At 50.6% G+C, this 14,451-nt stretch overlaps 1 protein-coding gene across 1 annotated transcript in view; it reads left to right on the forward strand.

Moving 5' to 3' along the window:
- Positions 1-14,451, forward strand: part of snd1 (staphylococcal nuclease and tudor domain containing 1) — a 193,844-nt gene that overhangs the window by 24,482 nt on the left and 154,911 nt on the right. Inside the window, exon 12 of the mRNA XM_056578800.1 lies at positions 8,357-8,458. Within this exon, the coding sequence (XP_056434775.1) occupies positions 8,357-8,458 (102 nt within the window). The remainder of the gene's footprint in view (positions 1-8,356; positions 8,459-14,451) is intronic.

The following is a 14,451-nucleotide window of genomic DNA, read 5'->3' on the forward strand; positions in this document are numbered from 1 at the left end:
CTCTTTCATGGTTTCCTTCTTCCCCTCTCAGCGTTCTCGCTCCTGGCGTCGGTGCCGGCGTCATTAAGAGAAGGCTCTGTAGGAGAGCCTTCCATCACTCCGTCTCTCTGTTCTCTCTTGGGTGGATGTACAAACTTGGTCTTGTTGACCTGGTGTGTGTGTGTGTGTGTGTGTGGGTGTGTTTGTGTGTACAAGCTTGTGGGCACATCTCTCAAATTGCCGGTTACTTTTTCTTTCCCTTTTTGCCTTGTTTTTTTGCTCTCCTGCAAATCCTCTTCAGGGCTGTCCTACTTGCATCTACTGGCTCCGTCTTTCCCCCTCTCTCTTTCTCTCTGGCTCTCTCTCACTCTCACTCGCTCTCACTCTCGCTCTCTGGTTCAGGCTATCTCTATCTAGCTCTTAGTCTCTCGCTCATCGGCTATGACTCTGACTTTTGGTCTCCCTGTCTGCGTCTCTCGTCCTGTCCATTTCTCCTGTCCGTGTCCTTATTTGTTTTGCTGGACGACTTTGCTTACCTAAGCAGAGACGTGTGTCCCCCCCCCCCCCTGCCCCCGCCCACACTGTCTCTCTTGCCCAACCCTTCTCAGCAGACAGTTTATCATCAAGACTGATGCACTGTTGGTCTTTGTTTTCGTGTTCTTTGTGTTCAGCGTGAGCTTCTGCTGGAACGGAGGCTGTGAGTGTACGGTCTGGATCCACTCGATGGTAACCTAACCTCTCCCACCAGCATACGCTGCTGTTGGCGCTCTGGGATTGGACTACCTCATGGCTGTTTGGAGAGATCTGCTTTTTTTTTTTTGTAAACAGCGACGCCGGCCAAGTCTAAAACGAAACGGCGATTTGGCCGGTTTCAACATGCGTTACTATCCTGAGCGTGAAGTCTATGTAGCCCTTGACGAGGCCAAGCCGTAGGTCAAAGCAAGGTCGCGGATGCACAGTAAACTCGCTTATGACATGGGTGGGAGGGGCCACGATGTCTCTTTCAGAAGGCAACAGTCATGTGTTACGCATAGATTCCATTGTAAAGGGGTGTGTGTGTGTGTGTGTGTGTGTGTGTGTGTGTGTGTGTGTGTGTGTGTGTGTGTGTGTGTGTGTGTGTGTGTGTGTGTGTGTGTGTGTGTGTGTGTGTGTGTGTGTGTGTGTGTGTGTGTGTGAGTGAGACCAGAGGGGCCTGTGAGGAGGCTGTGATCCACACGCGGTGCTGGCAGACGGGGGCTGGTGTTGTGCTTTCACTCTGCGTAGGTAATAAAGTCAATAGCAGGTGAATCCAGCATTCAGCACAGCAGTCTGCGTGGGTGAGGACTTTATGAACAAGCCCTTCACGGTGCCCACCAGATGTCTGTTTTGTGTGTATGGTGTGTGTTTGTGTGAGGCCAGGTGGGACACACTAAACGCTCTGTCCTAGTCCCCGCTTCGTTCGTTCTCTCTCTCAGCCCTCCCCCAGCCTGTTCTTTCACCAGCCATTGGTTGAAAATGAAGATTGACAGGAGATCGAAACCACTGGTGTTGGCCTTCACTTAAGCTGGACATCCTACAGTCGTCTTTTCCCACATACTTCTGCCTCGCTCTCTGTTTGTGTCTCTTTCTCTGTCTTTGTATCTCTCCTTTGTCTCTGTATCTCTCGCTCTCTCTATATCTCTTCTGTCTCATCCTCTTTCTCTGTCTCTAGATCTCTTCTGTCTCATCCTCTTTCTCTGTCTCATCCTATCTATCTGTCTTTAGATCTCTTCTGTCTCATCATCTGTCTCTAGATCTCTTCTGTCTCATCCTCTCTGCGTCTTTATCTCTTCTGTCTCATCCTCTCTGTCTCTAGATCTCTTCTGTCTCATCCTCTCTGCGTCTTTATCTCTTCTGTCTCATCCTCTCTGTCTCTAGATCTCTTCTGTCTCATCCTCTCTGCGCCTTTATCTCTTCTGTCTAATCATATCTATCCGTCTCTAGATCTCTTCTCTCATCCTCTTTCTCTATCTCTTCTGTCTTATACTCTCTGTCTCATCCTCTCTCCGTCTCTGTCTCTTCTCTCTCCGTCTCCCTCTGTCTCATCCTCTCTCTCTCCGTCTCCCTCTCTCTCTCCGTCTCTGTCTCTTCTCCGTCTCCCTCTGTCTCATCCTCTCTCTCTCCGTCTCTGTCTCTTCTCTCTCCGTCTCCCTCTGTCTCATCCTCTCTCTCTCCGTCTCTGTCTCATCCTCTCTCTCTCCGTCTCCCTCTGTCTCATCCTCTCTCTCTCCGTCTCCCTCTGTCTCATCCTCTCTCTCTCCGTCTCTGTCTCTTCTCTCTCCGTCTCCCTCTGTCTCATCCTCTCTCTCTCTGTCTCTTCTCTCTCCGTCTCCCTCTGTCTCATCCTCTCTCTCTCCGTCTCTGTCTCTTCTCTCTCCGTCTCCCTCTGTCTCATCCTCTCTCTCTCCGTCTCTGTCTCATCCTCTCTCTCTCCGTCTCCCTCTGTCTCATCCTCTCTCTCTCCGTCTGTCTCTTCTCCGTCTTTCTCTCCACGGGGGCTGCGGTGTATTTTCAGGTGCGAGTTATTTTAGGCATGGTAGTTGGAGTCAGCTTTTTTCTTATGTGCTCCTTTCTTTCACTCTCACCCCCCCCCCCCCCCCCCCCCCTCCGTGCTCACCATTCCATCCTGTGTGTGTGTGTGTGTGTGTGTGTGTGTGTGTGTGTGTGTGTGTGTGTGTGTGTGTGTGTGTGTGTGTGTGTGTGTGTGTGTGTGTGTGTGTGTGTGTGTGTGTGTGTGTGTATTGCTTAAGCAGAGACATCGAGTCGCATGCCTCTTTGACATCGACCAACGATCGCAGTCGCGCCGATGTGGAGAACTTCAATAGGAAGCGCCGAGTGCATATCTCGTCGTCTCTCGCCCCTTTACCCGAGTAGAACGAGCCCGGAGCTCACTAGTAGGTAACAATGTCGCTTCTACTCGGTGACTCACTTTCTCCCACCCCCTCCAGAGTGTGTGTGTGTGTGTGTGTGTGTGTGTGTGTCAACATTTGTGTTTTGTGTTTGTTGCGTGTCAAGCACACAACGCGCGGCCTCTCAGTGCACACAGAGGTCAGCAGCCAGTGTCTGTCTGTGTGTGCGGTCACGTGTGTGCCATCGCTGTGTTGGTTATGTCGTGTGGGTTCTCAGGGGGATGTAAAGTAGGGCTAAGGACAGTGCTGACGAAGGGAGGGGGGGGGGGGGGGGTATGAGCAGGGACTCAGTGGGCCGTCCTGGCACGTGGTGAACGGCCGTGCAGACGGACTCCTCTAGCCACTTGCTTCTGCTCCGTCTTCTGTCGCTGTTTGTTATATTTAGACGTACACTGCATCTATATTTTTTTCCACCCTGCCTTCCAGTTGATTTCTTGTTCTCCAGCACACTGCGCCGCGTGATTAAGCGAGGCTCTGAACGCGCCAGTCATAGCAGGGTCTCGTACACAGGTGCAGAGAGTGGGAGAAGAAGACAAGAAGTACTGCTTAGGTGGTTTCCGGGGTATTTTTTTTGGCCTAAGTTTCGTAGAAGCATCGCTAAGAACACCAACACACTCTATTTTAATCCGGAAACACACGCAGACACTTTACTGGAGATGGCCAGTGCACTCCACACAGACGGCAGCAAAGATCAACTGGTGGAACCCTTATTTCACATCAGAGCATGGTCAATGGCTCGTTGCAACACCTATTGTTTCCCTGCCGCCGTTAATCTGCTTCAATCCCAACACTCTGGATCTCCACCATGTGACTGTACCCCCCACCCCCCCCCCCACCACACACACACACCACCAGCATGCTCTTGGCTCCTGCATGGTCCAACAGGCCTTGCTGTATTGATCAGGGCAGTGGTCGGTTTGCACACACCACAGGATTTCAACACTCTGTGGTCTGCCCAATCACCAGGGGATCGCTTCCGCTTCTCACCTTTAGATTGGATGAAAGTTTTTGCCTCCGCTTTGACTCCGGCAGTCGACATTTCATGTCGACACCAAATAAAGACATGGAAATATACAGAGTCAATCAACAAAGTAATTCATGGAGCAGGATGTGCAATTGCCTATTTTAATTGGAGACAAATTGTGTGTTTTCCTTTTTTTTTGTCCGACTCCTGAAATAGATTCTCCACATTGCTTGGGAGAATATGCACCAAATTAACGGATAGCTCTGCTGATTATTTTGCCGGTGAGATGATTTCCATTGTTCTGATCGCAAACCCGGTGACAGCACTCGATGGTAGCGTTTGTTTTGACACTGATCACCATTGAGCTATTTGGTTCCAAGTGGAAACGATGCACAACGGAATACATCAACGTTGTAATTTGCTGTTCTTCCGTTCTTCCCACTCGACATTTTGCAGTCTACCGACGCAGTTTGGTTCCTAGACGTGCGTGAAGCGCCTCGTTTGCATTCTGCAGCGCGTACCTGTTGTGTCCACCTGGAGCGTTTTCAAACGTTTCTGGCGGCGAACGCCGCCTCATCAGGAGCTGACAAGTGCCCACTCCATGGGAAGTACCATATATTATCTTTTAAGTTGATCATTGAGCAAAAAGGGCCCTTCTGGTGTCTCAGGATGGAGTGAAGAAGCCATTAGAGAGAGGGCTGGCTGAAGTGGAGGGGCCTTAACTGCGACTCCATGAATAACAGCAGCCTATTGCTCTCGCGTTGGGCCACGTGTGAGATCAATGCACGGCCAGCTGACTAATAACCCACCCCTCCTATTTATTTTGTACAGCCGCCCATGTCCTCTTTGCTCTTCCCTCAGGCTGCGTGTGCACTCGCTGTACCCCTGCCTCGCTGCTCTCCAGAGCCTCTTGACGCCGTTTGGTTGGTTCTTTAAAACATTAGCCAGCCGGGTCACTCTGCATAAAGCACCAAGTGTCTGAACGCTCCCAGAGAACAGTTTAACCTTAAACTAATCGACACCCTTTTTTGGTCCCGGATAAAAAGAAAATAAACCCTCATCCACATTCCGATTAATTTTTTATTTTGGTGCCCTGACGGATGGGAGCTCACGCTGGGTTCAGTGCTGCTGCGCTGCCATATCCTGACGGTCCTGCAACCCGCAGATCGCGCCCGACCCGCGGTGTCACTCACCCTCGCCTCCCCCGCTATTTGAGGCGTGACACATCGCTGCAGAGCCTCCAGCGCCGACTGCACCAGTTCAGTCTGGCTGCGACCGGGACTTTGTTTAAAGCCAAATCCCGTCCTGCTCGTCTCTACTTGGAGCTAGCCAATCTGCTAGTGCTAGCCTGAGTGTAGAGCTAGCCAATCCGCTAGTGCTAGCCTCTGTAGCGCAAGCCAGTCCGCTAGTGCTAGCCTTGTTGTATGGCTAGCCTCGGTGTTGAACTAGCCTCATTCTAGAGCTAGCCAATCAGGTAGCTCAGTATACTGCTGGTCGTCCTAGCCTGAGTGTAGAGCCAGCCAATCCGCTAGTGCTAGCCTCTGTAGAGCTAGCCTCGGTGTAGAGCCAGCCAATCCGCTAGTGCTAGCTTCTGTAGAGCTAGCCTCGGTGTAGAGCTAGCCAATCCGCTAGTGCTAGCTTCTGTAGGGCTAGCCTTGGTGTAGAGCTAGCCAATCCGCCATTAAACTGAACCACCGTGCCCTCTCCTTGGACTCCTCTTCGTTCGGGGACAAAGCCTTCAAGGCTTGAAGCGGCCCCTGGATGCTGTGCTGGACTAGTGAACGAGTCGGGGTAATCCACTCATTTGGACGTACCTTCGGGGCACTTTGCTATCAGGGTTAAGTGTAATGTCCATTTGGGTGTAGCGGTGCTTATGAAAGAAACCAGTGTTTCCCTTGTGTGTTTAGGAACACCAAGTGTGTTAGCCCCGCTGTGAAATATCTTGCCGTTGGAGCGGGTCGATAGTCGTTATTGATTCTCGGCCACGCTCATGCTCTCTACGGGTGCCCTTTAAAATAAAAACACTGCACTTCCATTCTTTTTATTTTCTTTTAAACATGGCTGCCTCTTCCTCACTATTTTGGTGTTAAAAAAAAGGGCGACACTTAAATTGTCCAGGGCATGGTCGACTACAACACACGTTTCTCGCCTGCCTCTGCATTCAACATTTTTTTTTTCTTCCAGTTTATTCCGAGGTATTCTGTCATTTTTTCCTCTCCGCCAAACTTCCATATCCTGTACTTTCGCCGTGTGACCCATTCACTGTAAATATCTTTGTGCTCTCCTCTGGGCCTTTCTCTGGGCTTCTTTGCTTTGTAGATATGGAGACTTGGGAGAAGTTGCAGGAAGGATCTCCCTACAGGTTTCTCTCTCGCTGTCTAGGATTCTCTGTCGCTACTTGTCTGTCTCTTATGTGTCTGTAAGTCTGTCTATTTCTATCTGTGTGCCTGTCTATTCTCGCTCTGCCTCCCCTCTCCGTCTCTCTGTATGCGACTGTCTCTCTGCCTCCCTCCCTCCCTCTCTCTCTCTCTCTGTGTCTCCACTCTTCCTGGCTCTAATTGGCACGCAGAGCTGACATTTAAACTCTCCGCCCTCCCAGACACGTTGCCCACATCCACCATGAAGCGCCTCATCAGCTCCAAATGATTTCTACTTGTGTGTTTTTAGTCCTTTTCTGTTTCCTCCCCTTTCAAATTCCTCACCTCATCCTGTTCTGGAGACGGCGCTCACTTGACCAACTGTGCATCTGTGAAGAAACCCCCCCCCCCCAGTAGTCAAGATTGAGGAATAGCGCCATGGTGTTAACAAATTGTGTGTGTGTGTGTGTGTGTGTTATTAGTTTTCTGTTCTAATGGGGCCCTCCAGTTAAGCTATATCCGGTCCAAAATGGTAGGTTTTCGTGGGTGGGTGTGCACACGGACACACATACGGGCCCACACACATGGCGCCGAAAGCCATCCTCGTAGTAGTGCATTAAGGCACAAAATGGAAGGTCCCCCCCCCCCCCCCTTACAATCCTCCCACTCAGTGGTAGTAATGCAAGACCTGGACAGTAAGCCTCATTGGACACAAAATGGAGGCCAGGGGCTTTAGGGTAGGCTTGGTGTGTGTGTGTGTGTGGGGGGCACCGTGCTGCACCACTGACCCTCCTGGCGCACTGGGAGGAAGCGGCCGTATGCGCTCACACTAATGCAACGGCACAAATGGGTCTCGAACGCGCACGCGCACACACAGACGCACACTCATCCCCTGAGTCTCCCTGCTTCGATCCATCTGCTCAGCTGTGTGTGTGGGTGGGTGGGTGGGCAGGTTTCTGGAGGAGAGGGAGCTGGAGGAGGCGGTGGGTGTTTTTTTTATCATATATTTATTCTTTAGTTGCATGCGAGTGTTACAGACAATAATGGAGGGGTAGGTGGGAGGCACTTGGGGCGTGAACTCCCAAGCATTGTCACTCGTCGCCTCGTTCTGCCCGTTAACACCTGTCAATTATCCTGCTCCCACTTCCACGTTTCTCGTTCTTCCTGCCCCCTCAAAGTGTGTGTGTGAGCAACTGGGAGAGATAAAAATACCATAAGAACTCAAAGCCTCCTTTGAAAATGTAAATGGCTTCTATTTGTGTACCTTCAGCTTGTAGTCCGGGACCAGACTTCCTATTGAGGAGGAACGTGCGCGTTTGTGTGCGTGTTTGTGTATCTGTTGTTGCTTCTACCGTGTTAAGCTATATGCATATGTGCGCACATGGTGCTCTCGCTCTGTTTCATGTCTGCGATGCACAACATGTGCGCCTGTCTGACCGTGTGTACCTGCCCTCTTTGTTGTGTTAATCATCTTGCTTCCACGGAAACTAAGGGAACTACCTATCGTAGGTGTGTGTGTCTGTCTGTGTGTGTGTGTCTGTCTGTCTTATTGATCCTGCCCACTGTCAAGTTTGAAGCCAGCTAGATTTAGTCTTGTGGCTCTTTGATGAATGACCGTGTGTGAATGTGTGTTGTTGGGTTTGAACGGTAAACAATTCGCCTTCCTTGTTTGGTTTCTAACCTCCCCCGCAATCCTCTCTCCCCTCTGCTCGTCCGCCACCCTCCTCTCCCCCCCTCTCCTCCCTCCCTCTCCATCCTCCTCTCCTCCCTCCCTCTCCATCCTCCTCTCCTCCCTCCCTCTCCCCCCCTCTCCATCCTCCTCTCCTCCCTCCTCCTCTCCTCCCTCCCCCTCTCCTCCCTCCCTCTCCTCCCTCTCCATCACCCTCTCCTCCCTCTCTCTCCCCCCTCTCCATCCTCCTCTCCTCCCTCCCTCTCCATCCTCCTCTCCTCCCTCCACTCTCATCCCTCTCTCTCCCCCCCTCTCCATCCTCCTCTCCTCCCTCCCTCTCCTCTCTCCACTCTCATCCCTCTCCTCCCTCCCTCTCCATCCTCCTCTCCTCCCCCCCTCTCCATCCTCCTCTCCTCCCTCCCTCCCTCTCCCTCCCTCTCCTCCCTCCCTCTGCCTGCAGGAGAAGAACAAAGACAAAGACAAGCGTTTCCGTCCCCTCTACGACATCCCCTACATGTTTGAGGCCCGCGAGTTCATGAGGAAGAAGCTCATCGGCAAGAAGGTAAGGAACATGTTGACAAACGTATAGTCTGTGTACGTCAATATACGCACCAGAATAGCATCCTGCAGCTCTGTTGACAAGCAGCATTATTGCCTACGCCGGTAATGGGTTTTTGCGCAAACAAACGAATACGAACAACCACACACGCGCAAACACGAACACAGACAAACACACACAGAACACACACCTGACCACACAAGTACATGCCAAACAAAGCCACTGTAGCTCCAGAGACCTCCGTTCTTCTTCAATACATGTCAATACATGTGTGATGTTTATAGAGCCGTAAAGCCAAACAACCAACCAATTAGGCCGTGATTAGCACGAGGGCGGGGCCTCAGCGGTCCACGAGGGCGGGGGCCGTGGTGCTGGTTTCAGACGCCGCCCGGCCTCCCATGGATTCCCCTCAGTGCTTACCGAGGCAGCGCGGGAACGCCGACCGGAGCGCGGTCGGGAACGGAACGCCGACCGGAGCGCGGCCACGGCAGAACCAGTGGCCCGGAATGTAACAGCTGTGGTTTCATGACACTCCGGCGACTGGTTCCACTCCTCGCCCCCTGTTTTCTGAGCCTCGATATTCACGTTCCTCAATGAATATCGCTCTGGCCTTGGCTGTGCAGAGGCTGACTTCCACACAAAGGGACGAAGAAAGAATAAAATTGTATTCGTTGTTCAAAAAACTCCTTCCAATCGGAGTGCTCGCTTAGATTTTGCCAAGTCCTGTTGGAAGTCAGGCAAAAACATATTCTAATCGGAGCAAAGCCTTCTGTGCAGATTTCCCTTCATCGTTCGACAGTTATTCAGTCTATTTAGGATCAAATTCCATATTGTTTGATAAGCTCCGTAGATTACAAACCTTTCCTTCTGTTCGGCAGATTGCGGCACTCATTGTTCTCATTGGTCCTCTCATTTGAAACAGTATGGTGAAGTCTTTCAATTGGCTCGAGGCCAGGCCAATCTGTAGTGAGATACAGAGTGTGATGCTCGTAAAAGACTTATTTTTCCAGCTCTATAAAAATAAATCGAGCTGGAAAACAAACTATTTTAACGTGCACGTAGGTTGGTTAACAACGTTGGGTTGGTTGTTAACAATACATCTACTGATGCACAGGCTTGGACACATCATCAGTGTTGTTTCCTGGAGTCACTGGGTGTTTCGGGTCTTACAACAGACACCCCCCTCCAGGCGAACCGACGAGGCTGATCAGACTGTGTCCAAATATAATATAATTATCATAGTGTTCTTCCTGGGTAATTTGACACCCCGTAGATCTACCTCATCCTATTCAATCAACCAGTTCCCCTTTTAAACATAGATGTTAATCATCCCTTCTTTGTTCTATACCTGATTACAGTAACTGCGCTCATCAGCCTCCTTATAATTACATAAAACGTCGGCCAGCCCCACACGAAAACCCGCCCCCCCCCCCCACCCAACGACCCAGTCCAATGGAGAAACGCCCCATCATGGAATCGTCTGGAAGTAAAACACGTAGAAAAACGGCTTTCGATTTCCCATTGTATTTTCGGTGTTCTCATTTCTCCAAACACCTTTTAATTTGCCAGGGAGAGAGAGCTGGCGAGAGAGAGTTAGAGACTACTCCATAGCTGATTAGTATTGAATGTGGGTGTCCCAAGTGTGTGCTTGTATGCGTTTTGAAGTGAGTTAGGTTTAAGTGGAGTGGCTGCACTCCCATCCAACCCAGTCGACACACGCACACACACACATATGAACATTCAGACACATGCTCTCTCTCTCCCACAGTGAGGGCTTTTGTGATGTTGTTCCCTGCCCTCGTCATTATTATTGATTTTCGAGTTTTTTGTTTTGTTGCGTAGGGGGCCGGTAAACTAGAACCATTAAGGACCAGGTGAAAATCAATAAAAGTAACTCAGTCAAATAATGTACTAAACGTTAGAGCAATGAATGACCATATGTATTTATGTAAAAACAACACATAAAACTAGCCTTGACGATTTGTCTTTCAACTCTTTTACGGTGTAAAAGTTTTGCCAAACGAGTAAAGCGCTCATAAAGCCACAGAAGTACGGACTAATACATTTTGGGTGGATAAGCACACACGGAAATACATAGTGTAGTCCTTCTCCAGTGGCTGGTTTGGGGTTTGGGGGGGGTGCATGCAGTAGTTCTGATGAAGTCCGCTTTGAGCCCTCGGAGTCCAGCAGAATCGACTCCCGAGGCTCTGCGTTCATTGTTGCTAAGACATGGGGCCGGAGCTAATAATACATCCCTCCTTTCAGAAATTACTTTTTTTTTTCCACTCCAACTCTCCGGCATGATTGCAGAGTTTTAAAAAACTATGATTATGTGTTGGAAGTTGCAGGCTGCACCCCGCGGCTGCCTTGGCAACAAGGGATGAGGAAAAACAAAAAACGGGTAACCCAAGGCCAAAACCGATCACGGCTCCGCGCCACAGGTCACGTTTCTCTTACCTGAACCCACGGGGCGATGGCTTTAGTCCGCCGCTCCTCAGCTCGCCAGCGCGATCGGAATACATGCGGTTATATTTTAATCATGCGCATGTTTTTGAGTTTTTATTAAAGGGCTGTTACCGGGGCGACGAGGGGCAGGGGGGGGGGGGGTGAGCGGGCGCAGTCGAGGCCGGATAGGAAGGTGCCAAGCGCCGGAGAGGCACTTTCTGCGCCGCTGGCTCTGAGTCTGAGAACGGTGCTCTCGCATAATTTGAGCTCCGGAGAGCCCCTTTTATCTTTATTTGATCCCCCTCCCTACGAAGGCTCTTTCCCCCCAACCCAGCTGAGATGAGGGTTTGTTTTTGGAGACGGGGCGGTAACGGTGCCCTGACCTGTTGGAGGGTTCTGCGGCTCCTCTACGTTGTTCTGCCGCACAGGCCCCAGCGCCCACGCCCGATAAAAGAGATGGAAAATAGATGTTTAATTATGTCTGACCGTAGAGTCGCTGTCGGAGCTGGGTCAAGCAGCTCAAGAGGGGTTTGACCCGGGCTTAATAAACTAATCACTGGAGTTCAGCGGGGATTGTGAGCCCAACGCAGGTGGTAAAGTTAAGGGGATGGCCGAGGCGAGTTGGCAGGGAGTTCGTCTTTTTTTTAACTACAAGGCAATTTTGTGTTTTAATTCCTTTTTGTTTAATCTTTTCATTTAAATGCTTGGAAACAAGTCAATTTTCCACCGGCTGAACCGTCCAGGACGTGACTAGGCATTTACTCTGCATGTCTGGACACTGAGCCCCTAAAGCTCTGACCAAAGAGGGAGCCAGGGGCCCCCCCCCCCACAGTAAGTCAGACCGCCGCTGAACCCTTCACAATAGGGGCGTTGCCAGGTGGACGTTTAGTTGTTGTATTTTCCCCCCATTTCTTTTCAGAAACGGTTTATTTAAATGATGCCTTAGAAAGATTGACTTGAGTGTGGAGGAAGTCGTGGCTTTCAGATCCACTCCGGGTCAGAGTCGGACTCTCTTAAAGCTTCAATGTAAATCGAGTCGCACGGGGCTCACCATGTCGGTCGCTACGTAGCATAAAGAACAACACACGTGGGAGGATATGATGTTAGGTCTCGGTCTGTCTTTAATATGACGGGTCGCTGTGGATTGCCCTGGGATGCGGGCCGAGGGTTTGAGCAGTTCCGGAAGTTATGGCGCGCCCTTGTGGCGAGGCCGGGAAACACGACCCAACCTAACTGCTTCGGCGGTAAAGGGTCATTCAAACTTTCATAACTCAAAAGATTGAATGGTGCAAATATTCAATGAAACTGCACCATTGAATGCCACCATTTTTTTTTTTTTTAACATGGCCTCCCGGGAGATGACGGTGACCTGCATTACCATGCTGAAACCTTCATCACACCTGGCCTAGCATCTGTCCCTCCTCTCGCTCTCCTCCACATCCTCCTCCTCCTCTGACTCCCTCTCGCCCCTCCCGCTCACACTCCTCATCCACCTCTCATATCCTCCCCTATTGAGACACCACGGCTTCTCCGCTGACATAATCCCGGAGAAGAGCTTGATTTTGGCTAACTTCATAAGCACTGCTTCTTCTGTGCCGAAGTCTCAGCCTCGGTAGGGAAAAAACTAAAAAAGGGTCCAATGGAAACGCTGCATTAAGCCACTTATCAGAGTAGAGCACATTCGGATAATCCTGCATGCTCAAAGTGGCTCCTGTTTTGCAGTTTCCCTCTGTTTGAGAACACACACACAGTTTTTGCCGTGCGCGCGTGTGCGTGTGTCTGAGCATGCACGGAGGAATAACTGACATTTGATGAGTAGGTGTGTGCGTGTGCATTCAGGCAAACGCAAAGCATATAGAACTGGGTGTCTCCAGCTTCCACAGGGCGAACTTTTGCCTTCCCCACGCCTCGTTCCTCATTCCCCTCACTGGGTCTGTATCAGAGTCTTCATCCTACCAGCAGGGCTCATTTCATTAAATGATAGCCTACTGCTGTTACGGCCAGCTGGAAAAAATACATCAGTGCGACAGAACCCCGTCTTGTACCATTCCTTGATATGCCTTTTTTTTCATTATAGATACAATCTTTACAGGCCTATATTTGCAGAGAAATGTAGTTTCGGACTGCTGAACGACTAACCAAAAGGCCCCCCGATATGCAATAAAATACCGGCACACAATATTTGCAGCAAAAGCAGCCTTAGGCCGATGGGAACAGAACGGGTGAACTGCCTTCCACAGACCAAGCGGGCTTAAGACGTTTAAGGAACAAACAAATGACAACAAATTCTACCAGATCTCGCTTGAACCTCCCATTTAGAAATGAAGCCATTATTTCCATAAACAAAGGCCATCACAGCGCTCCCACACCGTCCACTCGATGTGTTCTCGCCCAATCCCGCCGTGACCTTCATCCTCATTTCAGATGATTGGAAATACTTCCCGGCTCCCGTTTGCAACAATGCTCTCCTTCTGCCGCTCCTGCTTATTATCCCGGCGCTCCCGGAGCCAGCCCTCCCACCCTTCCATCCATCACCCGGCTCTGCCCCGGCTCCTTATGGATGGCTCCACCTTATCGGGAGATCGGCCCTCGATTGCCAGGAGAGAGAGAGCGAAACCCCCAGCCCCTCCTCGTGTAGCTCCGCTTTGTCAAAGCTTTTTATCTATCCCCGCCCGGCCTTAATGCAGAGCCAGCGAAGCCAGCCGCGCGGCGCCTCATGCGACCCTACACATTGTACTTTTTATTTATTTATTCCTTCAGGCCACCGTTTTTTCTGAACCCCGTATTTTCCTTCTGCTTTCTAGGGCTTATCTCTAGGAAATGCTCTGTAGTTGTTCTAATAACATCCCTTCAGTCGTCTCTCCTCCTCGTCCATGAGCTGGCTCGTCCTCCGTGTGTGGCCAAGCATGTTTATTAAACACGTTCATAATTAACTGAGGAAAGACGCTTCTTACAAAGCGGCGACAAAGTGCTTTTTTTTTTTTTCTTTAATGAAAAGGCCTCAGACGAGTGGGGGCGGGGCCTGTCGGAGAGCGGCCCCGCCCCCCCCCGGCGGCCAGCAGCAGCGATGTTTATGGAGGAACCGGTCGTTATCACAATGGGTTGTTTCCCTGTGTTCAGTCAGACGGAGTGACATTATAGGGCTCTGGTGATTTTCTACCAAAACCGAACTGGCTGACAAAAGCAAAAAATCGATTCCCGCTGAACACATAACTAAACATTAGTGGAAGCTAATATTCGCGGCGTACGATAAATGTGGACGTGGAAGTCAAACGAAATTCAATAGCAATGAAACCACCACAAGGGACGATGCTCTTATCGGTCATTTCAACATGCTGTGTTGTTTAACAAGGAAGTCCGTCCTGTTCTATTCAAGTTATCCTCGTGCGGAAGCCTAAACTGTTTAATAATTCACAGTATCTGCACAGGGGTTGTTTCTCCAAGGAATACACATTGAGCACACTCAATTCATGGCTTCCACTGACCTTGGCCCCCCCCTCGGCCCCCCCCCCGGCTCCGGGAAGCGCCTTGGCCCAAACATCCATCGTGAG

Source organism: Gadus chalcogrammus, chromosome 19 (genome assembly GCF_026213295.1).
Source record: "Gadus chalcogrammus isolate NIFS_2021 chromosome 19, NIFS_Gcha_1.0, whole genome shotgun sequence".
Taxonomy (NCBI): domain Eukaryota; kingdom Metazoa; phylum Chordata; class Actinopteri; order Gadiformes; family Gadidae; genus Gadus; species Gadus chalcogrammus.